This window comes from Pelobates fuscus, chromosome 2, assembly GCF_036172605.1.
Source record: "Pelobates fuscus isolate aPelFus1 chromosome 2, aPelFus1.pri, whole genome shotgun sequence".
Lineage (NCBI taxonomy): Eukaryota > Metazoa > Chordata > Amphibia > Anura > Pelobatidae > Pelobates > Pelobates fuscus.
The window spans coordinates 148,799,141-148,822,870 of record NC_086318.1 but is presented as its reverse complement, the minus strand read 5'-3'; the positions used below and the strand labels follow the sequence as shown (position 1 = coordinate 148,822,870).

Sequence of the window (23,730 nt, the reverse complement as noted above, 5' to 3'; positions counted from 1 at the left end):
AGGAAAAAAGACTGAGGGGAGGAAGTCTCTTTTATTGTGTAACTAGGAGGTGTTCCTGTCCAATTGGGGAGTGGTAGTAACTATACTGATTTGTAGTGCTGCCATGGATATATCCAGGAAAATTATTTGTAAGCATGTCCATCTCTAACCAGAATAAATATTTTCATATAATGACTGACATGTTATCTAGTAGAATCCTGTGAACACCTCCTTCCAGCAGGGAAGTACAATAAACTAACTAGATATTCTGCCTCTCTTTCAGTTTCATTTCTCAGTAAACCTTAGTTCTGCTTACTTGCACAGTGATTGTTAAATCTCTCACTAGAACTGCTTACTTCCCAATGAACATGGAGTCTGTTTGGAAAGCTGCTTTTGACAGAGAGATTGAGGAGCAGGGTGTCCCCCATCGCTGGACATTTACCTTGGATGATACATTCGAAACAAAGCGTGGGTGGCTGCAGTACATGCAATGCACTTTTGGCAGGTAAGAAGTGGGACTTTATTCACTATAAAGTAGCATCAAATGCATTACACATGACTTTAGCTCACTTTTACATGGCAAGACATCAGTTAAACCCTTCACTCTCGAGTGATTTATGAAATATCATTCTATCATTTTCAGTTAAAACATCCATACATACATATATATATATTTAGTAAAAATGGAAATCCAGCGCACTCCCTTATCTACTAAACAGCTACTTTGGTGCTGACAAATTTTGCTAGTTTTATTAAAAACACCTAATCTAGGCAAAAAATAATGGGGGTTTAGTTACATTTGTGACCGAAAGCAAGGAATTGTGCTGGAGGGAATCTATATACCTCCCCAGATTTTGCAAGGTTCCTACTTTGTGTAATTAGCCCCAGGGAAATGTGTAATGTTATAATGAATGTTGCACTTTAAATATGTGTATATTTGGGCCCTGGGGTGGAGTACTTGGAGAGTAGGGTGGGCCAGTGCTCCACTCCACATTTTGGAAGTTGCTTGGAACCTACAGGTGAGAAGTCCAGTTCCAGAGTTTGAATCCTAATTTAACTCACCTGAAAAGGATTGCCAATTACCGGTGCTATTAAGTACTCCCCTGCCAAGGAAGGAGGGAGATTGTGTTTGGTTTCTGTGAGTGGAAACAGAGAGCTGAAAACCTGAAACAGTAAGGTTGTTTATGCTTATGTTTATGTTGGGAAATGGACAAGCCATCCAACCCAGTTAGCTGATTATTTTGTTTAGTTAGTGCTCAGAAGAGCAAGGCTTTTGTTTTATATATTTTTGTTACCTTTATACCTTACTGTGCATTTATTTTGGAACCTCAATAAAAGAGCAAGTTAATTTACCTCATCCAGCGTGTGAAGTGTCTCTAAAGCCTGAAAAGACTGTGTGTAACACCCCAATCCCAGGACAAGGTACCAAGGGAAAGGAGTACTTTTGTCACACATTATATGATCACACATTGCATAAGCCTGCCACAAGGTCCTACTCTAACAGCCAACTGTCTACTAAATGAGCTACTCACTTGGGGAAATCCTTCCATCTCGAGTTCTCTGCAGTACAAGGCTAAATAGGGTCCTGAGATGAGACACCTGTTACAGGGAGGGATGCAAAACCAAGGAGCTGGCTAGATATATATAAACCAAAGAAAAGAGTTACTTGTACAAATTCCTATGTACATTGGAAGACAGAGGGGTAAGTTACAAGGCTGCCACCCACCCCAGGTGTTCCCTATTAAGGGTTAATAAGTAAATAATGGTTTAGAAAAATACTTATGCCTCATTTCCACTGAGCGGATCGGTTCGGGTCGGTTTGGTACGGTACGCTATTTTGAGTGTTTCCATTATGAAAGTGGCCCATACAACTGAACCGTAACGCACCATTCAGGGTCCTGCTTCAGATGTAGGGCCATAGGAAATGGTACCGTACAGTTAGGGTGGAACTACTATACAATCCATTGATTGGATGGCACGCTAGGCATTTTTCCTAAACCCTGCATGGCCCCTGAAGGTCTGACTTGCAGTGGAAACGCTCACCTGAATAGGCTGGACCATTCTAAACCTTCCAAACTGTACCGACCCGAACCGATACGCTCAGTGGAAACAAGACATTAGAGATTTTTTTTACCTGAAAATAAAAGAAGCAAAGTGAATTGTTAGCGTAGGACTCACCAAAGAGGTTTGCCTTGACATAGCAAGGGAGCTTACACTTAAATGGTCATTGGAGTAACACTAAAAAAACAACCAGTTATTTAAATGTGCATAGAGATTTAGGACAGTAACTCTTTTCTTTGGTTTTTATTGTATATATTGGGAACGTTGTATACTTTGGCCATTGCTACTGCCCAGGAGTGGTGAGAGTTTGAGCGCAGGATTTATTTTTGTGTGTATATATATACACTATATAACCACAAATCCTTGCATTCAGGTTATTACATTCATGTTGCTGGTTTCCAAAGCCAAGGCACATAGATACACAAAGTACATAGTTACATAGCTGGAAAGAGACTTGCGTCCATCAAGTTAAGCCTTCCTCACATATGTTTTTTGCTGTTGATCCAAAAGAAGGCAAAAAAACCCCAGTTTGAAGCACTTCCAATTTTGCAACAAGCTAGGAAAAAAATAGTTAGCTGCACTCACTGTATTCTTTTTAAAATTCAAGTCTTTATTGAAGAAACCAGTAAAAGCAGGTCAACGTTTCAGTCCACTTAAGGACTTTCATCAGGATTAAAGAATATCAAACAATAAAATATATCAAACATATTTATAAGTGAAATAATTGAAGGAGATTAACTTACTGCAGGTGTAGCAAGTGATCTCTGGCGTCCCTCTGTGTGAAGTGCGCATGTGTGCGTGGCTCCACCACCAAGTGCTGTGATTACGTGCACTTAATTTTTTAAATAAAGTCTACAAAGCAAAAGCATGTGGCGTATACTAAAACGTAAAATTTTAAAAAAAGCCAATTTCAATAAGATTAGGGCAGCTCTACAACATATCGACTGAGGATAAATGAAAGCTCTTCAAACAATTATTAGAAAGGTAAATTTTTCACTATGTACCATTGGGTAATAAATATAAAAGAAACAAACTGAAACGAATGTGGCTTAGTAGAGAAGTAAAACAAGAGATTAAAAATAAGAAAAGGGCTTTTAAAGTATTTAAATCGGACAAATCAGAGGCACCCTATATAAGACATAAGGAAGCCAATAATACTTGCAAAAGGGCAATTAAAGTGGCTAAACTAGAAAATTAGAAATTGATAGCCAAAGAATGCAAAACCAACCCCATATTTTATTCAAGTACATCAATTCTAAAAAAAAACAAAAAATGAAAGAGTAGGTACACTGGAAACAGAGATGGGTCTGTTAGTTAATGTAGAATATTGTATATTCTATGTTTCTATTGATTATATATATGGATGTGTGGATTGACATAAGTAACAGATGGTATCAATAAGTCACAAGGCTTTCTTTGTCCGAGAGCTCTGGAATGTGGATTCGGGGGTCTTGTCCTTACATGGCAAGAGTTATGCTCTGATGTCAGTATGGGCACTTCTATATAGTAACGGAGGGACACGAGGTCTCTCTCTCTTCTCTCTTGGCTCTGGTCTCTCTCTTGGCTCTTGGCTCTCTCTGGCTCTCTCTCGATGTAAAGATGTAAGGACGTCAGAAGTCCAGCAATTACCATCTGCTGTTGAATGTCCATTATCCTGTAACATCCTTTGTTGTTTTATTATGTATCAGTAACTAAGAATAAACCTGAAGAAACCGTAAGTCAGATTGCGTATTAGTACTTTTCAATAATATAGACATATATTATTGTGGCGAGCATTTGGCCCAAGACTATATATACAAAAGACGTATTTATATCAATCAACTGAAGACAAGAAGAAATTAAGAAGACTTAACTGTGACGATTCCATACCAGTTTTTACAGTTAATGACCAGGAAAAGGCAGAACTTTTAAATAACTATTTTTCTTCAGGATATATTAATGAGGATCCCATGGCAAGATATATGCAAATGATCGCTGCAATAAAATTGTAGATAACTTGTGATTGGAAGACTCGAGACAAGGTGCTACAGCAGTTACAGAAAATGTATGTAAATAAAGCTCCAGGGCCTGACAGTATTCACCTACGAGTACTTAAGGAGCTAAGCTGGAAAATAAGTGAACCTCTGTATTTAATCTTTCAAGATTCTTTTGTTTTAGGTATTGTACCGTAGCATTGTAGGAAGGCAGATATCGTTCCTATATTTAAAAAGGGAGTTTAAAACCCTTGTGTCACATGTTCATCCTCACCTTGTGGTGTCCGTAATGGCAACTACCTTCCTGGCATTGATGGAGAAGCTAATCAGCAGCCCTGTGCTGGTATATCTGACTCCTGTGGCATGTTGAAAGACGCCGGCCGCTGTGGATCCATACCAATTTGTAACACCACGTCCACCCACGGTATTGACGACGTCAATGTGCATGTGACGTCATTTTACGGACGTGCACGCACGTTCTGGGGTCAAAGACTGGGTACGGCCAATCGAATCTAAGGAGACTTATTTAACCCCTTAAGGACACATGACATGTGTGACATTTCATGATTCCCTTTTATTCTAGAAGTTTGGTCCTTGAGGGGTTAAACTTCTTTTTTACTTTTCCTCATTGCCCTGTCGTGGTTTTCCTTAGTAGGTTATCCAAGAGTGTGTTCCTGAGCGTTTATTTCTGGTTCTTGACTTCGTTTTGACTTCCCAGTATTCTGGTATCCTTGACTTTCCCTCATCATTGTGTCTCATTCTGTGTCCCCGACCTCGGCAAGTATTCTGACTATTCTCTGGTACGTTAAGTCCGGCCATTCTAAGGCCCGGTAACACATTACCTTTAGTCCTAGGTGTGATACAGTTCTGCATGCTGGATCAACTAGTATCCTGACACCTTGCCTGGAAATTATAGACCTGTGAGCTTAATTTCTGTGACTGGGAAAATATTTGAAGGGCTATTAAGGGATAATATTCAGGAATTCATTGGGAAATACTTTGTTATTAGCAATATTCAGTCATGGTTTTATGAAACATAGGTCATACCAAACTAACCTGATTGCATTCTATGAAGAAGTAAGTAGACTTATAGATCAGGGTGTTGCAGTGGATGTGATCTACTTAGATTTTGCCAAGGCATTTGATACGGTTCCTCGCAATAGACTAGTCTTCAAACTAACAGAAATTGGTCTAGATGAATATTCTTGTTCTTGGGTAGAACATTGGCTGAAGGAGAGAGTACAACGAGTTGTCATTAATGGTACATTTTCAAGCTGGACAAAAGTGGTAAGTGGTGTCCCTCAAGGTTCTGTTTTGGGACTGCTTCTATTTAACATATTTATAAAGGAACTTGCAATAGGCATTGAAAGCCATGTTTTAGTGTTTGCAGATGAAACAAAGCTTTGTAACGTAATAAAATGTGAGCAGGATATTGCTTTGCTACAGAGGGATTTAGATAGATTGGGGACTGGGCACTAAAATGGCAGATTAAATTTAATGTAGAGAAATGCAAAGTTATGCACTTCGGGTCATGAATGCACAAGCAACTTACATCCTAAATGGTAGTGAATTAGGGATAACCACACATGAGAAGTATTTGGGAATTGTTATAGACAACAAATTAGGTAGCAATATGCAATGTCAATCTGCAGTTGCTAAGGCCAGTAAGGTTTTGTCATGTATAAATAGGGTCATAAATTCTCAGGATGAAAATATAACTTTGCCCTTTTTATTAATCGCTGGTAAGACCACACCTCGAATATGCTGTGCAATTTTGGGCACCTGTTCTAAAGAAGGATATCATGGCAATAGAAAAAGTGCAGAGACGAGCTACAAAATTGATAAAAGGAATGGAGCACTTTAGTTAAGAAGAAAGGTTTAAAAACATAAATCTCTTTAGTTTGGTAATACGGCACATAAGAGGTGTATGATAACATTATACAAATATATTTGGGACCAGTACAAACCATTATCTGGAAATCTATTTTTAAACAGGGCTATACATAGGACATTAAGCCATTTAGGCTGGAAGAAAGGAGAATTAATCTAAGGGAAAGGAAAGGTTTTTTTTTATATTAAGAACTATAAGGATATAGAAATCTCTGCTGAAGAGGTGGTTTTATCAGAGTCCATATAGATGTTTAAACAGCAATCGGATAAATACTTCCAAAAACATAACAAACAGAGATATAATTTCTAATTAGTGGGGTAATAGCTGCCTAATCCAAGGAGATATTTTACTGCCATTTTAGGATCAAGAAGGAATTTTTCCTTAGTTTGGAAGCACTTCAGACTATTTTTTTTGCCTTCTTTTGGATCAACAGCAAAAACATATGTGAGGAAGGCTGAACTTGATGGACGCAAGTCTCTTTTCAGCTATGTAACTATGTAACTATGTATGTAGCTCTGTTGGGGACCCAGCTTCAAAGAGGAATTTAGGTTGTTAGCTCTGGCCTCCCATACAATCAAATTAACCTATTTTGAAATTGACAATACCACCTCTACCAGGCAGCAAGTTCATATATGAACTACACAAATTACATTAAATGGCAATATTCTATAGTGCAACAATGAAATATGTATCCTTGCTGTGACACCTCCCCCAAATGAGAGATGCAGTGAGAGAAGGCTCTCATGCCTCTACCTTGCGTATTGGCACTTGTTCTTTTTTTGCCTTTCCACCCACTGCGCTCATGTAGTAGCTCCAAGGGAAAGAAACCAATAAAGGGATCTGAGTGATATTTTGGCAAAGGGTTAACCCCACTATGAGTCTATCCCTTTAGCTTCCACTCCATAATCTTTCTTCTATATTTTGGCAAAGTGTGTGCTCAGATCCAAGCTATTCGGTGACATTACCTTCATGGGATTCCGAAGTTTTTAAAATGTTTTTTTGGGGTGTTTTAAAATTGTATGCTTTTCTGTACCTTGGAGATAATTACGTTTCTACAGTTCCTGACTCAATTATCTCTTAGGCACAGGGTAGGAGTTTGTGTGTAATTGTATGGAGACCCCTGCTGGGGGTCTGTGTATAAATTTGCCGAATCATGTCCCATTAAAATCATTTGAGTTATACTCCCATAGCAATGTGTTGTCTAGTTACTAGGAGAGGAAGGGCTATTATCACTGCTTAGCACCTTGTTCCAGCTCGTGAAGGATTCGGCTGGGAATGTCCTTGTATGGACTGTATGTGCTTCAGGAAGGAGAGGCTCCAGGAGGACCCCAGTCAAGCCACAGCGACTGGGGCAGAAGCACTGAGGTTTTCTCCTGTTCCAGCTAGGAAGCGACCCTTGGCAGAGGTACCCAGTCGGGGTACAGGGAGCTCCACCACAATGTTTAAAGAGATTCAAGAAAAGTTAAACATGACAGGTGATGCCCTAACTGCTTTGCCAAGAGGGCGGAGATGCAAGGCATTAACTATGATTTGGCCCGAGGGGCGAATTACCTTCATAGTTGAGGATGGAAGTTGTCCTCATGGGACAGCTATGTAATGGAACTAACAATGGATCTACAATACAATAATAACAGGAACAAACATAGCGTAATACTGTAAATTTATAAAAAAGAGTGGAAGTGTATATGATAATTCACACTCACAAACCAAAATTGATTGTAGGCATATCTCATAGAGTGATGAATGTCTCAGGATAAGTAGGTCATCATATGGTACATGGAAGGGAATAGAAAAACAAAATAGTGCAGAGTATCTTAGTAAAAAATTATACTTTAATGATAAGGCACACTTACAATGTTGTAGTGGCAAGTAGGCATATAAAATCAGCCGGTCTCAGGATCACAGGATAACTTGCAGGATCAACTTAAACCAGTCAAAATGGTAAAAACAAAATAAAATAAAACAGCCTAATATAGACAATAAAACTCTAACACTATTAGTAAGCCCTACGCGTTTCGTTCAAACGTCCTTGAACTTCCTCAGGGGAAAAAGCGTCCTTCTGTGTGCAGATACAGAAGGACGCTTTTGCCCCTGAGGAAGTTCAAGGACGTTTGAACGAAACGCGTAGGGCTTACTAATAGTGTTAGAGTTTTATTGTCTATATTAGGCTGTTTTATTTTATTTTGTTTTTACCATTTCGACTGGTTTAAGTTGATCCTGCAAGTTATCCTATGATCCTGAGACCGGCTGATTTTATATGCCTACTTGCCACTACAACATTGTAAGTGTGCCTTATCATTAAAGTATAATTTTTTACTAAGATACTCTGCACTATTTTGTTTTTCTATTCCCTTCCATGTACCATATGATGACCTACTTATCCTGAGACATTCATCACTCTATGAGATATGCCTACAATCAATTTTGGTTTGTGAGTGTGAATTATCATATACACTTCCACTCTTTTTTTATAAATTTACAGTATTACGCTATGTTTGTTCCTGTTATTATTGTATTGTAGATCCATTGTTTTTTCCATATATATTGAGGACCTGGAGGAGTCCTTATCTGCTGTACATTTAGTTCAAGGGTAATTGTTTTTACTGTCCACTATTACCCACTAAGAGTGTGTTCTATCCACTAGGGGGTGAATCTACGCTTTCTATTTGGTTATGTAATGGAACTAGAAGACAAAAATCTACCTATGGCCACCAAGGGAGACCTAAAAACGAGACCACATTAAAGGTAACATTCTTATAGAGCAAGTAGCTGTTGTAAGGAAGAAAGAAGTGTGACAAACTCCCCTTTTCACGTGAGTTTCCAACAAGCTCCTGGGGGAGCCTGCTTGCCAGCCTCCTGCCCACAGACTATGGACTCTCTAATATGTAATGTAAAAGTCTCAGTTCGTGTATTTGGATTACATGGTTCGGGAAGCAAACAGCTGCACGAACCGGAAACCACCCGGGAGCTTGTTAGGCCTAACTGCTACCTTGTAGCAATTTCCACACAATGTTCGAAGTGTTCATCTGGGTGGTCGCATTTCCTATGGATGACCATGAGCTGGCGGCCATCTTGTTCACATGAACACAGGCAGTGGTGTTTGGTAGTCGTGTTCATGGAACTATTTTGGGACACTGAAACTTCTGAACACCGCTGGACTTCCATGATCGCCTGTGTTCGGTTTTATAAACACAAAAAACACAAAAGCAACTTTAGTAGAACTGGTTGAATTGTCAGTCCATCACTGCATGGGCAGCTGGGATTATTTCTCTTCTTCAACCAGTGTCGGCAGCAGAACATGCTGTAAAAGGGACAATATTGCATACATCCCAGCTGTGGCCTGGTTGTGGAATGTTGTCAGAAGGTCAGGTAAGGCCCAGTCCCTTGAGAAACGCTGCAGAGTCCTCCGCGTTGGAGAGTAGGTGAGTGCGGCCATTCCTAGTAACTGTCATTGTCATTTATACGTAAATAGACTAGTATTGGAATTTGTACAAGTGTGGAATCCTGCATACAAAACTATGTAATACCTCTCATGACTATCGAAGCAAAAATATTTGGAAAAATCCAAAGGTAATCATTGTAACTAAGCAATTGCAGGGCAGTTCTGGACGTACATGAAAATAAACCCAGTATACTGAGATTAACAGTGTAGGGAGTGTTTGTGTATTACAGCAGATGCCACAGTGTAGTCTGAAGTACAAATTGTATCGTACAGTAGTATGTATGCAAAATATAGTAGTATAGTGTATTATACATACATTAGGTGGAGCAAGTCTTGTTGAATATGTTGAATGAATCTGAAAAAGTATAAAAAGGTAAAAATAGTGCAATATTGTCAAAGATATAAGGACGTATAACAGTAAGAGTATTACTCACAAGCATAGAGCCAGTAATATCATATGGCTCAAATTTGTACAGCTCAAAATTGTACAGTACTATAATCTCTAAATAGTCTTAATTAGAACTGATATGTTTCATGTTTATCAAATGTATGCTGCTAACACACAAGAGATTGCAGGGAATGTACCCCAAATCACAAAACAGAATCTGTACCAAAGTAAGAATAAAAGTGGAGCAGTATTAAAAATATTTTTCAAAGTGACAAAACAGTGTTTAGGTGAAACCCCCACAAAAAAAGCTAGAACAGCATTGAATACAAAAGTACTGTGATTTTACTTATTGACCAGCAGATGGCGCTGGGTCGAACATCCCAATACATGTATAAAGAGAAAACAAATAGAAATACTGGTGCAGATCATATAGATGTATAGTATTTTTTTGATTTATTACTGGCATTTATAGAGCGCCAACATATTCTGCAGCACTGTACAATTGAGAAAGACAACACAATAAGAACAGACCGATACAACAGGTAGAGGACCCTGCCCGTGAGCTTACAAACTAAAGGTTAAACTGGGGAGATGAGACAAGAGGTAGCAGAATGTATGATGTAACTTAATATTTGTTTTGTACAAGTAGGCTTAATGAAATGCCAGCATGATGTATAGATAATAAATTGGAAAAGTGCAATATTAGATTTAATAAAGTGTAAAACAGTTTTATTGCATAGAAATCAATGCGGTAAAACAATAAAAACACTGTCTCTTACAAGATAGTGTTCTGAGTTAATGCGGCATATACCGTTACTCACTGAAAGGCTTGATAACTAAAATTGATCCAGTGGGGCTACGGCAGACGGCTCGAGGTGTCTGTGCTGTTTGTAGTGCGGCAAATCAGAATTTTAGAATTTTTATTCTATGTAATGAAACTGATTTGCACTTTATTAAATCTAGTATCCTATTTATCCTCAAAAAAGTTAATATTTTGAACTGAAACATCGACCTGAGTTGACACTCTTTCAATAAAATATGTTTTTAACTTTGAAAATCCCTGGAGTGTTGGTACCTTTCTCCTTTGGCTATATATAAGTTTGTGCTATCAAGCACCTGGTAGAAGCAACAGTAAGGAGGAGTGCAAAACGTTTTGTATTATATGTATTAAGGCATTTTTGCCTGTAATTGTGGGAGGGGCGTATGACTCACCTTCTACCTACTTAAGGGACACCCCTTACCTGGCTCCATACCGTTCGAGGTCAGCGCTGCATCCTGAATCCACTTCCGGTTCACGGACGGCGCCATCTTGTTTTCGGAAAAACCCCGCGGTTCGTTGGTGTTAGCTGTGTCCAGGAAACTCCTTACAGGTTTTTTCCGCCCGTCCAGCCACGCACAAAACCCGGTCTCCACAGGACTTCTAAATCGTAAGTCCGTCACCCGGATCACTTCCCACGGCGTCGCGATTTTTAAACGGCCTTACTTTACGGCCACACGCTTTACGGCCAAGCCACAGGCACATTAACCCTCTGGCTTCCCGGCAATTTTTCAATATACATCTATATACTGACAACAGTAAGCGCTTATATGTAGCATCTTACCCAGATTCCTTTCTCCCTCATATCAGTATCTAAACTTTGTTTTTATATGTCTCTATTTACTTTATAAAGATTACGTTTACTGGCATATGCATATAGCATATCCTTCCTTATTATAATTTTATATAAGGGTTATATAGGTTACTGATTAAATGTGCTATTCAGATAGGACTATTAGTAATATTAGTATGATTTCATGTTATACATATATGAAGTTTTGTTTACACAATTTTACATTATGTTATATATCTCACACAAGCACTTATATTAAATATTTTATGTTTACATATAATCCATTAGAAGATTACACTTCTAAACACACCATGTACACACGTTTTCCTACATGGTACGCACATATGCTGACTTTTTCTTTATGTACTCAAAACTACATACACAAGAACTCGGTCCAAAAAATCTCATAAACTTTCGGGTTGAATCACACGACTTGATTCAACCACTCATACGTCAATTCTTCTGTTTTATAAAGATTTTAATTATTACTTTCCTCATACATTACCTATTTTAGAGCTTACCTTTCAATACCTAAGATAGACTATATTAATACTAAATATACACCATATTAGACTACAAACACTAGCAAGCATACGCATTACTCTTGTCACCATAGAGACATATTATACACAACAAAACACCCGGTTATCAGGGTCGTACCACATATATGACCAGTTAGGTAACTACCATTCATTAAATTTACCTTACATATGTCTATATATCAACTCACTACAGCTATTTAGTCTAAATTGGTATCAAAGGATCCAATTCTCACAATTTGTATATCTTGTTTCTAAACCCGTTTTCCAGGTTTTCTCTATACCTGTCGCTTATCAGCACATACATACTATCAGGTACGTTAAGCCTGCTCACGCCGTATAACACATACGGTTCCATATCTACATAGGACTTAGAGAACTGGCATTTTTAGGGGTTATAGGCCCAAATAGGTATCTCCCCTCTGGGCTTTCTGCCTATCGTTTAGTGGTCCGCGAGGCCAACATCCCGCCTCAACGTTTCGGAGGTAATGCCCCCAGGGCCACACGTAAGTCAGCCGCCTCGCAAATTATAGAGAGGGCGTCACCTGTCACTCCCTTCCCCTGTTTTCTTTTATTGTCACCGAGAGGCCTACGAACTCCTGCCGCTACGTCGGGCGGCCTCAATAACCCCTCGCGCCAACGCATAGATAGAGCCTCTCACAGCCACTTGGCAACTAGCAGGGCCTCACCTGTCACCAAAGAACAAGATTAATGTTTTCGCCATACCCGGCATAAATTAGCCTGCCAGTACATCCCCTGGGGTTTCCACGCTAATTTATATTTTGTCATCTAGTATGTCTCAAGAAGGGGTAGAGGATTTTCTCCATCCCGAGTACTCCGGCCAGAGCAAACACCCCATCACAGGAGGAGGATATGGCTAGCCCTGCATCTTTCAGGTCGTGGACTATCCCTCGCATCACTAGCGAACTCAGGAGACGTCAAATCCCTTTTCCGGCAACAGCAAGGAAAGCAGAACTTTACAAGTTACTGCACACCTCAACCGATAACAGGGACGCCGGGGAGGGATCTAGCCAGTCAAATCCCTTTTCCGGCAACAGCAAGGAAAGCAGAACTTTACAAGTTACTGCACACCTCAACCGATAACAGGGACGCCGGGGAGGGATCTAGCCAGTCTAACCCAGGAGACATACATGGCATGCTCACATCCCTCATGGCGTCCATGAGCAAGGTCAATTCTAGGCTGGAGACACTTGAATCGGTCACTACAGCCCTCACCATGGCTGGAACGGCCACGGCAATCCTCACAGCAGTGGTGGAGTTGCAATCAGTCTCTCCAGCCATCACCTCGGATGACCAAGAGGTTCACCCTGCCCACATGATACCCAAACACCTCAAAAAAAGATATCCTGGAAGGTAAAGATGTCAATCTGGCCTCACTACTAATTGCCTCCCAGGATATAGTGGAACATAAGACATACGCTTATGACGATATTTCTGTGGTGGTAAAATCTAGGGATGCACGATTAAATAGAAAGCTTACTATTCCAGAATTTGTTTTAGCTTTTGGCATTTATTGTGATGTGATTTGTACGGTATATCCCCACAGACGTGAGGAGTTTGACTTATATATGCACAGGTTGGTGGACCTGGGCAACAAATATGGTGGGTCAGCTTTCTATGACTACCATAGATCCTTTTCTTCCAAAGTGTCTGGCGCCTTCTCACAGTACGGGACAAGGTCCAACTGGAGCAAGATTGATACGGTCATTTTCTGCAGACACTTTGCAGGTCTGAGAACACCGGCCTGTGCATACTGCTCCTCCATGGCCCATACTGCCAATTTTTGTCCAACCACTGCAAACGAACCGACTACCTCACAGGGCACTGGTTCCGCTGGTTCAGCAGAGAAAACGCCAAAGATAAACTGGGTCGTCCTATCAAGTTTTTGGTGAAATCACAAATATGTAATAATTTCAATGTCGGTGCATGTAATTACAGTGGATGTAGGTTATTGCATATATGTTCAACATGTTTTAGGGCACATGCGAAAACTATGTGTCCGAATAAAATGTACCCTAAGCAATACTTAACGGATATAAATATTTCTGTACTCACGGCATTACTGTCACAACATCCATCTAGACATTTGGTAGACTTTATCATCACTGGTCTATCACAAGGATTCCATACTGGTCTAATACACATGCCTACAGGAATCCTTGAATGCCCTAATTTGCAATCTGCACAACAAAACCCTACAGCGGTCAGCACACTTATAGCCAAAGAAGTGGCAGAGGGCTTCTTATTAGGACCCTTTCAGTCCCCTCCTTTTACCACATGGAGGACAAATCCCATTGGTATTGTCACGGGGAAATCTTCCCACAAACAAAGACTTATCATCGATCTGTCTGCACCTCACACCTCAGCCACACCTAGTCTGAACTCCCTTATCCCCTCTGAAGAATTTTCTCTTCAATACTCCACCATAGATCACGCCATTACGGCTATCATGCAGGCAGGGGTCGGAGCATGGCTCAGCAAGACTGACATAACAAATGCTTTCAAATTATTGCCTATCCACCCTACACTATGGCACCTGCATGGCATTAAGTGGGCCGGGAACTACTACTTTTTCTCATGCTTAACGTTTGGTTAAAAAAGTAGTCCGGCCATTTTCGACGGATTCGCCGAAACACTATGCTGGTTATTGTTAAATGTAGCCAGATGCCCTACAGTTATACACTACCTGGATGATTTCTTACTGATCGAAGAGAATATTTCCCCACCCAGAAGCCTCATAGAAACCATCAGTCTTTTTAAACAGGTGGGCGTCCCAGTTTCCCCCACCAAAACCGAAGGACCAGATACAGTCATCACTTTCCTAGGAATCATACTAGACTCAGCCAACATGCAAGCCAGCCTGCCACGCACCAAGATAGAGAACATTCTTACCAACATCAACCTTTACTTACACCTCGGTACTTGCAACCGCAAAGAATTGCAATCTCTACTTGGGTCACTGAATTTTGCCATGCGCATTATACCTCAAGGCCGGGCTTTCATCTCACGGCTCCTACACATGTTCCCACTGTTTAGCAATGATGCACACAGGTTACCCCTGGATACCCAGGCCATGGCAGACCTACTTATGTGGAGAAACTTTTTAACCACCTGGAATGGGAAAAGCATGTTCCTCCCTAAATTGTCTGACTCCTCACCTACCATCTGGTCAGACGCGGCGTCTACCACAGGTTTTGCAGCAATTTATGGGAATGAATGGCTTTGGGGTAGTTGGCCTCCAGAGGTTCAGGACCTGGAGAGTTTTTCAACTACCTCAGCTCTATTTGAGATATATCCCATTGTGGCAGCTGCCGTGACATGGGGGCATCTATGGGCAGGTTCGTCAGTACATTGCTACTCAGACAACCAAGCAACATGCCACATCATAAACAAAGGTCGATCCAAATCACTGACCATTATGAGGTTCTTGAGGAAACTCACCTGGCTGGCTGCGTGTCACAATTTCTTCTTGTTTTGTGTGCATGTCCCAGGTGTATGCAACACGGCGGCTGACCATTTGTCTCGTTTCAATTTACAGGCTTTTCGACAAATACTTCCGTCAGCTGCACGCACAGCCACGACCACTCCACCTTTCCACCAGCTAGTAATGGACTAGATGCTATAATGCAACATAGCAGGACATTGTCACAATTAGCGCTATCCTCCAATACCCGGAAGACCTATGACAGGGCTTTCCTTCTATTCAAAAGATTTCTGTCATCACACAATATCACACAACCTTTCATTATGACATCCTTGTTGGGTTTTGCTTCCTTTTGCCACCTCAAACTCAAGTTATCATACAACACAATCAAGCTATATCTAACAGGCATACAACATCATATGCTAACATTACAACCAAACAACACAAGTTTCATGTCCTCCTACCAGATCAAAAATATCCTTAGGGGTATTCAGAGATCCGAACCCCCACGTACTGCGCAAAGGCTACCCATAGACGTCAATATTTTCAAAGATCTATCCAAACTACTAGATTTAAAACCCTTTGCCAACAACACAAACCTTGTTATTAAAACCGCCATCTATGTGGCTTTTTATGGGTTTTTAAGACCAAGAGAATTTACCGCCATCAACACAACCCAGTCCACTCACATTCTGCTTCACTCACACTTAACAAAACACATGGATTACTATATCTTGGCTCTGCATCACTCCAAAACCAATCAACACGCACCTCCGGTAGAGGTTAGATACTATCCTACCCACAACGAGTGGTGCCCCGTCACATTACTGGACACATATACCCAGGTTTTACAAACATCACCATCTCAACCACTTTTCTGTCTACAAGGTTCGGTACTCACTACCACCACCTTCATGACCCACGTCAGGTCATTACTTACACAACTAGGCCTAAAAGCAACTAGCTATTCAGGCCACTCCTTCCGCATAGGAGCAGCCACTACAGCGTCCAGTGCAAACATTCCAGTACATGTTATCAAGTCACTAGGGCGCTGGAAGTCTTCGGCATACGCTAGATACATACCTAACCCAGTACAAGAAGTTAGAAATGCCTTTCAAGATATGTCTGGTTAAAGTATGTATATTGCTCGTTTCGTAATAAATTTGATTTTCTACTTTTGCCCTCTTTATTTACAGGCCTACCTCATCGTCGGTTCCGGCACACCACAACCGACTTGCTCTTTTTAATACCATCCCACACCTATCAGTGTTTGTATCTTCTGTACTATCATGAGCCCTTAACACAAATATGTGTATATATATATATATATATATATATATATATATATATATATATATATGTGTATATATGTGTGTGTGTTTCAATACCTAGCGACTATAACATCAGGAACATAAGAAGATAGACAAATACCAAGGACTTAAAGAGGAGCTAGAACGTATGTGGAAAGTGAAGGTAGTAGTAGTCCCAGTTGTGATACGATCACTCGCGGCTGTGATTTGGAAAGTGGTGGAAGTGGCTTCAACAGATTCCAGGTGGGACATCTGATATCGCTGTCCAAAAGAGTGCAGTTCTAAGACAGCTAAGATACTGCGCAGAACCCTCAGACTTTCAGGCCTCTGGTATAGGACCATAGAATAAGGAAATAAAAACATACCACCCAGGAGGGGTGAGAAAATCAATATATTTAATATAATTAGTTATACATTATATTATATATAATATATTAGAGTAATGGGCAGGGTGCTCCCAGTGCCAGAACCACAACCAATTACACATCTATAGATCTCCCAGTGCCCGGACTGCCAACACAACAACTTACACATCTATAGGGCTCCCAGTGCCCGGACTGCCACCACAACCACTTACACATCTCTAGGCCTCCCCAAGCTGGACTGCCACCACATCAACATCTATAGGGCTCCTGCCTCCCAGTGCCTGGACTGCCACCAAAACCACTTACACATCTGTAGGGCTCCCAGTGCCAGGATTGCCACCACAACCACTTACACATCTATAGGGCTCCCAGTGCCCAGACTGTGGCTCCCAGTGCCCGGACTGCCACCACAACCACTTACACATCTATAGGGCCCCCGTCTCCCAGTGCCCGGACTGCCACGACAACAACTTACACATCTGTAGTACTCCCAGTGCCAGGATTGCCACCACAACCACTTGTACATGTATAGGGCTTCCGCCTCCTATTGCCAGGACTGCCACCACAACCACTTACACATCTGTAGGGCTCCCAGTGCCAGGATTGCCACCACAACCACTTGTACATGTATAGGGCTTCCGCCTCCTATTGCCAGGACTGCCACCACAACCACTTACACATCTGTAGGGCTCCCGGTGCCAGGATTGCCACCACTTACACACCTATAGGGCTCTACACACCTATAGGACAGCTGTTGTCCAGATTTCTTCTCTGTTTCCTCACTGTTGACTAAAAATATTGACATAACATTATGGTTCTAGCATTACAACTGTTAGGCTGCAGAAAAAATCCCAACTAGGTCTCATAAACCCTTTACGTTGCCCTGGACTTATGCACTAACACGCTTCTACTTTCCTTGTCTCGGTGAATGCTGTCAGAAGGTGAGGTAAGGCCCAGTCCCTTGAGAAACGCTGCAGAGTCTTCCATGTTGGAGAGTAGGTGAATGCGGCCATTCCTAGTAACTGTCAGGGCTCGAGAGGGGCCCTATTTGTAGGTGATGTTTCCTGAACATAGGGTCTTCGTAACTGGTTGGAAGGACCTTCTCCATTCCAAGGTGAATTGGCATAAATCTTGCAGGAACTGGAGTTGCATCTCCTCAAATTGAAGTGATGTTCTGGTTTTTACTGCATCCTGCAGAGCTAGCTTATCCCAAAGTATTTGGAAGATTACCAGGACATCTCGGAGGACATCAGCCAGTGCCTTGTTTGATATGGCGAGCCTGAAGCACCCGTCAACTTGAATGCCTTTTGCGGAGTGCTGGTGTAGAAGAGTAGCCATTAAGCGTCTAAGAAAATTAGACAGTTCATTGTCATTAATGGATTCGGCAATACACCTAATTTTGAGGTTGTTGCGTCTCCATGCTTCATGCAGGGTGACAATTCTGACCTGCATGGCTCTGTGAGATGCCTGTAGTTTGTGTATCAGCTCGTTGGTGCTTGTCTGCTTCTGGGCTATGGAGGAAATGTTGTCTTTGTTGGCCTGTACTCAGGCCATCACCATAGTGATGTCCTCTCTAATGATGTCGAGGTCAGCATTGTTCATCAGAGCCTTGATGTCCCCCTTAGTAGCTGGGGCTGGCAGGTCTTCCCACTGTTGAGGTGCAATTAGACCCTCTGTTCAAGGTATATCATCTGGCGTGTTGAGGAGTTCTTCCTCTAATGAGCAGTAGTGGTGATCTGGATGTGGCCCCTTTTTGGGCCTAGGCCATAGCTGCAGGAGGTAGGCGATGTTGTGGGAGCCTTCTCCTGTAAGGGTTCTTAGCCTTCTTCCCCATTAGGTGCTATTTTATTGAATAATTGCAAATTTATGTTCTGTTCTATTTCTGATATTTTCTTTGCTATTTCTGTAGAAGATGTTATTTTATTATGTTTCTTATATTCATGTAGCGCTATGTATAACGCTGAAAGTGGGGGACCTTCTTTCTTTTTCATTCGGGCTGCCATCCCAATCAGGTGGCCTCTAATTGCGCTTTTGTACAATATCTGATGTCCCATTATTTTTGTTTTCCAAGTAAAATAGTTCAGTTATTTTTTTTATCTGTTCAGTATTATAGTTTTTAAATAATATTATCGTTCAATCGCCAATCTTTATGAAACTTGTCAAAAGCGTCTTTGTAATCCAGTTGGGTTTTGGTTGGGTTATGGTCTGACCATGTTATTTCCTGTATTACGATCTTTTTAACAAGGTATAGCATGGCCACATCTCCCAGAATAAGATCGATTCTGGAGTTGGAATTGAATGTTTTTGAATAACATGTGAAGTCCAACTCCAATGGATGAAACATTCTCCAAATATCCCTAAGATTATAATGATCTTTGAAATTTTGTAATCTATATGACGTTCCTTTATTGATCTTTCTTTAAAAAGGTCTATTACACAGTTTAAATCACCCATAATTAATAGCACCCCCTGTTTGATTTTATCAATTTTCTTCATAATCTTTTTTTCTTATAAATTTTATAGTAGACTTATTAGGTGCATATATATTCGCTAATGTAAAAAAATTATTATTTATTTTGCACACCAGGATAATATATCTTTCTTCTTTCTCAAGATCTTGGTATTTAATGTTTATGGATATATTTTTAGAAAACATAAAGCCCCCTTTTTTTTTTCTTCCAGAGCCGCGGATAATTAATAGATCTTATATTAATTTTGGTCGTGTTTATCCAATGTGTTTCTTGTAATACACAAACTTGTATTTGTTTTTTCTTCATGAAATCCAGAATTAGGGATCTTTTAAATGGTGAGTTAATCCCACGGGCGTTTAATGATGCTAGCTTAATTTAACAATTTCTGCCAGCTCAAAGGGCTCTCTTTCTCCAATTTGTACATTAGGGCTATCATAACATAGGATATGTAAAAAAAAGTTTTAAAATTACACACATAGACAGGCTGATCCTAATAAAGGAATCAGCCTAAGACACAGCTTGTGTATGGCAAACACTCACTGCCATACTGTATCTCGAGCAATATCCCCCATTGCTCAGATAATGAACTCACATATCCTGTGGGTAAGCGCGCTGGGTTAGAAACGGCCGAGTCAATAACTAAGCATCGAATGGGTATCCCCATTAGGGAAGGTGAAAATATAAAAGAAAGGAATAGCATTGCATCCCCGTCACTCTGCCAAAGAACCCATAGGACATTACATTATAGTGTTCTGAACATCATTTAAATGTGAAGTGTTTATGTGCTTTTCTTCCCAGCCAATTTGTAATCGTGTAGAGGTCTAATTGACCCCCTATACTATTTTTTCCTCCTATTTATTCCCTTTTCATCTTGTGCACTTTATCTAATTTTCACCTAGTAACTAAACAATTCTATATAACTTACCGTATACACTCGAATATAAGTTGACCTGAATATAAGTCGAGACCCCTAATTTTACCCCCAAAAAATGGGAAAAAACTTATTGACTTGAGTATAAGACTAGGGTGGGAAATGCAGCAGCTACTGGTAAATTTCTAAATAAAATTATATCCCCAAAAAATTATATTAATTGAATATTTATTTACAGTGTGTGTATATAATGAATGCAGTGTGTGTGTGTATATAATGAATGCAGTGTGTGTGTATGAGTGCAGTGTGTGTGTATGAATGCAGTGTGTGCGTTTGAATGCAGTGTGTGTACGAGTGCAGTGTGTGTGTATGATGCAGAGTGTGTGTATGATGCAGAGTATGTTTGTGTATGTGATGCAGAGCCTTGGTGGGGGGGTGGGACTTTTTAATAATTTTTTTTTATTTATTATCATTTTAATATTTTTTTTGTTATATTATTTTTTTTTATTTTATTATTTAAAAAAAATATTATTCATATTTTATTTTATTATTATTTTTATATATTTTTTTCGTCCCCCCTCCTTGCTTGTTAGCTGGCCAGGGAGGGGGGCTCTCATTCCCTGGTGGTCCAGTGGATGGGCTGTGTAGGAAGGGGCTGGCAGAGAGCTGTAACTTACCTTCACAGCAGCTCCTGTCAGCTCCCTTCTCCTCCCTGCCGGTCCGGTCAGCTCTCCTGTCAGCTCACACTGTAAGTCTCGTGGCCGCGCGGAGCGTTGCCACGGTAACCCGCTCTGACCGATCTGACCGCGGCTCTCAATAACACTGTTCCATCAAAGGGCTTTTGATATCCCATTTCATTTTCATATTTTTTAAAAATTCTTCTATATATGTTTCCAATTCTGTTTTGTTTATTTGTTCTTACAAACCTCTAATTCTTAGGTTGTTCCTCCTTGATCTGTCCTCGAGATCTATAATTTTATTTTCCAGATCCGCTATTTTTCTTTCCAGAATGACTTGTTCTTCCTGGTGGGAATTTCTCACATGTTCGACCATCTCCAGTTTTTCTTCAATACTTTGGATCTTTGGGGTTAATAAGGAAATGTCTCTCTTGATGTCCTGTGTATTTGCTTGCATTTCCACCTTAATTTTCACAAATTGTGTGTCTAGATGACCTGAGTAATCGTTCATATAGGTTTTCTTCCTGTCTTGAGTTATCATATGCCTCCGTTTGTGTACTGCTCATTTCTCCTTCTATCGGATTAGTTATCTGGTGTGACACATCTAAATCTGATTTATTCCTAGGTGGTTGGGGTGAGAAGAAAGACAAATGTTTTTCTAGCTGACCTTCCATTTTTTTTTCTTCAGGTGTTTGCCATTTTGTGTCTTTTTGGTGACCATGTTTTCTTCTCCTTTTCTCCCCCTTCCTTCTCCCCTCTTTCCCCCTTTTACTTCCTTTTTTTTTTTCCTTTTCCTTTTATTTTTCTGGGGTTTCTTATAATACTTTTGGGTACTCTTAACACAGTCTCTTCTCTTTTTTCCTTTCCTTTTTTCCCCTTCTCTCCCACTGTGGTCAGAGGTTCATACACTCTTTCCTTTCCTGTTTTCCTCCTTTCTTTTCTTTTCTGCTTCTCTTTTTTCACTATCCCCAACTTCACTGCCTCAAATCTCTTTAAGGTCTGAGTCCCTTTCCTGTATCTTACCAGTATTAACAGTTGTTGGAGGAGTAGCATTACAGGAGGTAACCATAGAGAAAAAAATAAATAAAAAAAGACTAAGTAATACCCAACAGGAAAAAAACACAGAGAATATCTCTATTTAGTAAATTTGCCCCCTCTCCCCAACCGTTATTAACCAGCTAAAACCTCATATTACATCATACATGAGGAGGGAAAGGCATAAAGCAAAAAAAACAACAACAAAAAAACAACCAAAGCTTCAACAAACAGGGAAGTACAGAGACTATTGTTTAGTAGATTTACCCCTGTCCCTTTTACCTTAAGTGTTAATTTGCTATTATTTCCGTTACATCAACTATACACTTAGCTTTAGCTTCAGTATTTCTCCAATGTATCTTGTCCATGCATCATGAAGTGCTCAGCGTTTTTTGTTTTCCTGGGCTGCCCATCGTTTTGCTCCCTAGGGGCATGGCTGCATTCAGACAGGACCTCTCACTCGAAATACATGCTGACCTTTCCCCTCCTCGAGCCCTGGGCAAGCTGCCAGCATGAGCTACCCCTTCTCCTCAACTCTAGCGTTTCCCAGCCACACACCACGAGGACACCTGCTACATGCACCTATGTCATCGCTCCTACCCTTGAACAACCAAAATATTAATAATAATATGAATAATAGAAGGATTTGTGAATATATTTGTAGGTTATTGGAGTGTTCTGTGTATTTGAGCAGAAAATTGTGCTTTGGTAATTTTACTTCCTGCCCTCTCAGACTATACCATCGATGATGGGAAGTGCTGTTATCTCACATGAAATATGATTTAGTTAAAGTCAGACATAATTCCTGTTTCTTCTTCTGTTATTCAGATTCTGCTGCTCATGTTGTTCTCGTTGGTGGAACTCGGCACAAGTGCATATTGCATTTATGATAACATCGGACAGAACCTTGAGACATGGCAAAGTGAAGATAAAAATCTTCAGGCAGAAGTGCAAAAGGTGTAGCTTGGCGATCCTAGAAAATCCTGAGATAAGCCATGAAAATATTCAAAGAGTAATCCATAATCTGGTAAACAAGATCCAGCGCACATTCTATTTGAAGAACAGTGGAAATCCAGACTTGCAGCCTATTGTCTACAGTGATTACTTTGAGGGTCCACATGAACAAGCCCACTGTGAAGCTTGCAAGCTGCAAGTATGTCCGTGGCAAACAAATGAAAAGAAGCCACAGAAACCGGTTAACTGTGAGGTGCCACGTGTTCCAAGATTACCAGTTTATCTTCACAGACAAACAAATATCCCCAGGGCCACGTATGGTTCTTCATTTCTTGATGAAAGTCAAACAAATCAGGAAGAGCCAGAATTTGTAAAAATAATAATAGTCATACTTATTGTGTTAATTTTATGTGTCATTCTTCCAAACGATTTCAAAAAGTAAACATGACAATAGGTGAAGATGGCAATAAGTCAATAGGTGATTAATGTTAGAAAAAAAAACACACTGGTTAAGAAAAATCAAGATTTAAACATTGTTGTCTATTTATAATTATTTCACCCATTTTACCTGGTATTCAGCATGTGTGCACAGCAATACTGTGCATGAAGAACAGTGATTAAACATAACATAATAATAGCTAATATATACTAATAATTACTGGAATTTATCATCCAGAAGGGACAAGTAAAAAGTATGCCTTAACCCCTTAAGGACTGGA

At 40.3% G+C, this 23,730-nt stretch overlaps 1 protein-coding gene across 1 annotated transcript; it reads left to right on the top strand.

The window, feature by feature from the left end:
• Positions 1-296: 296 nt before the first annotated feature.
• On the top strand, positions 297-23,476 carry LOC134585635 (receptor-transporting protein 3-like). The gene is made up of 2 exons (XM_063441087.1): positions 297-484; positions 22,886-23,476. Exons 1-2 carry the CDS (start codon positions 342-344, stop codon positions 23,451-23,453), a joined length of 711 nt encoding a protein of 236 aa, XP_063297157.1. The 5' UTR covers positions 297-341; the 3' UTR covers positions 23,454-23,476.
• The last annotated feature ends 254 nt before the right edge of the window (positions 23,477-23,730 follow it).

What these genes read in the sequence shown, in the direction of transcription:
- LOC134585635 (XM_063441087.1), top strand. Translation starts at nt 342, where the DNA reads ATGAACATGGAGTCTGTTTGGAAAGCTGCTTTTGACAGAGAGATTGAG. An exon ending in ATGCAATGCACTTTTGGCAG is followed by an intron (nt 485 to 22,885) that starts GTAAGAAGTGGG and finishes TCTGTTATTCAG; the next exon opens with ATTCTGCTGCTCATGTTGTT.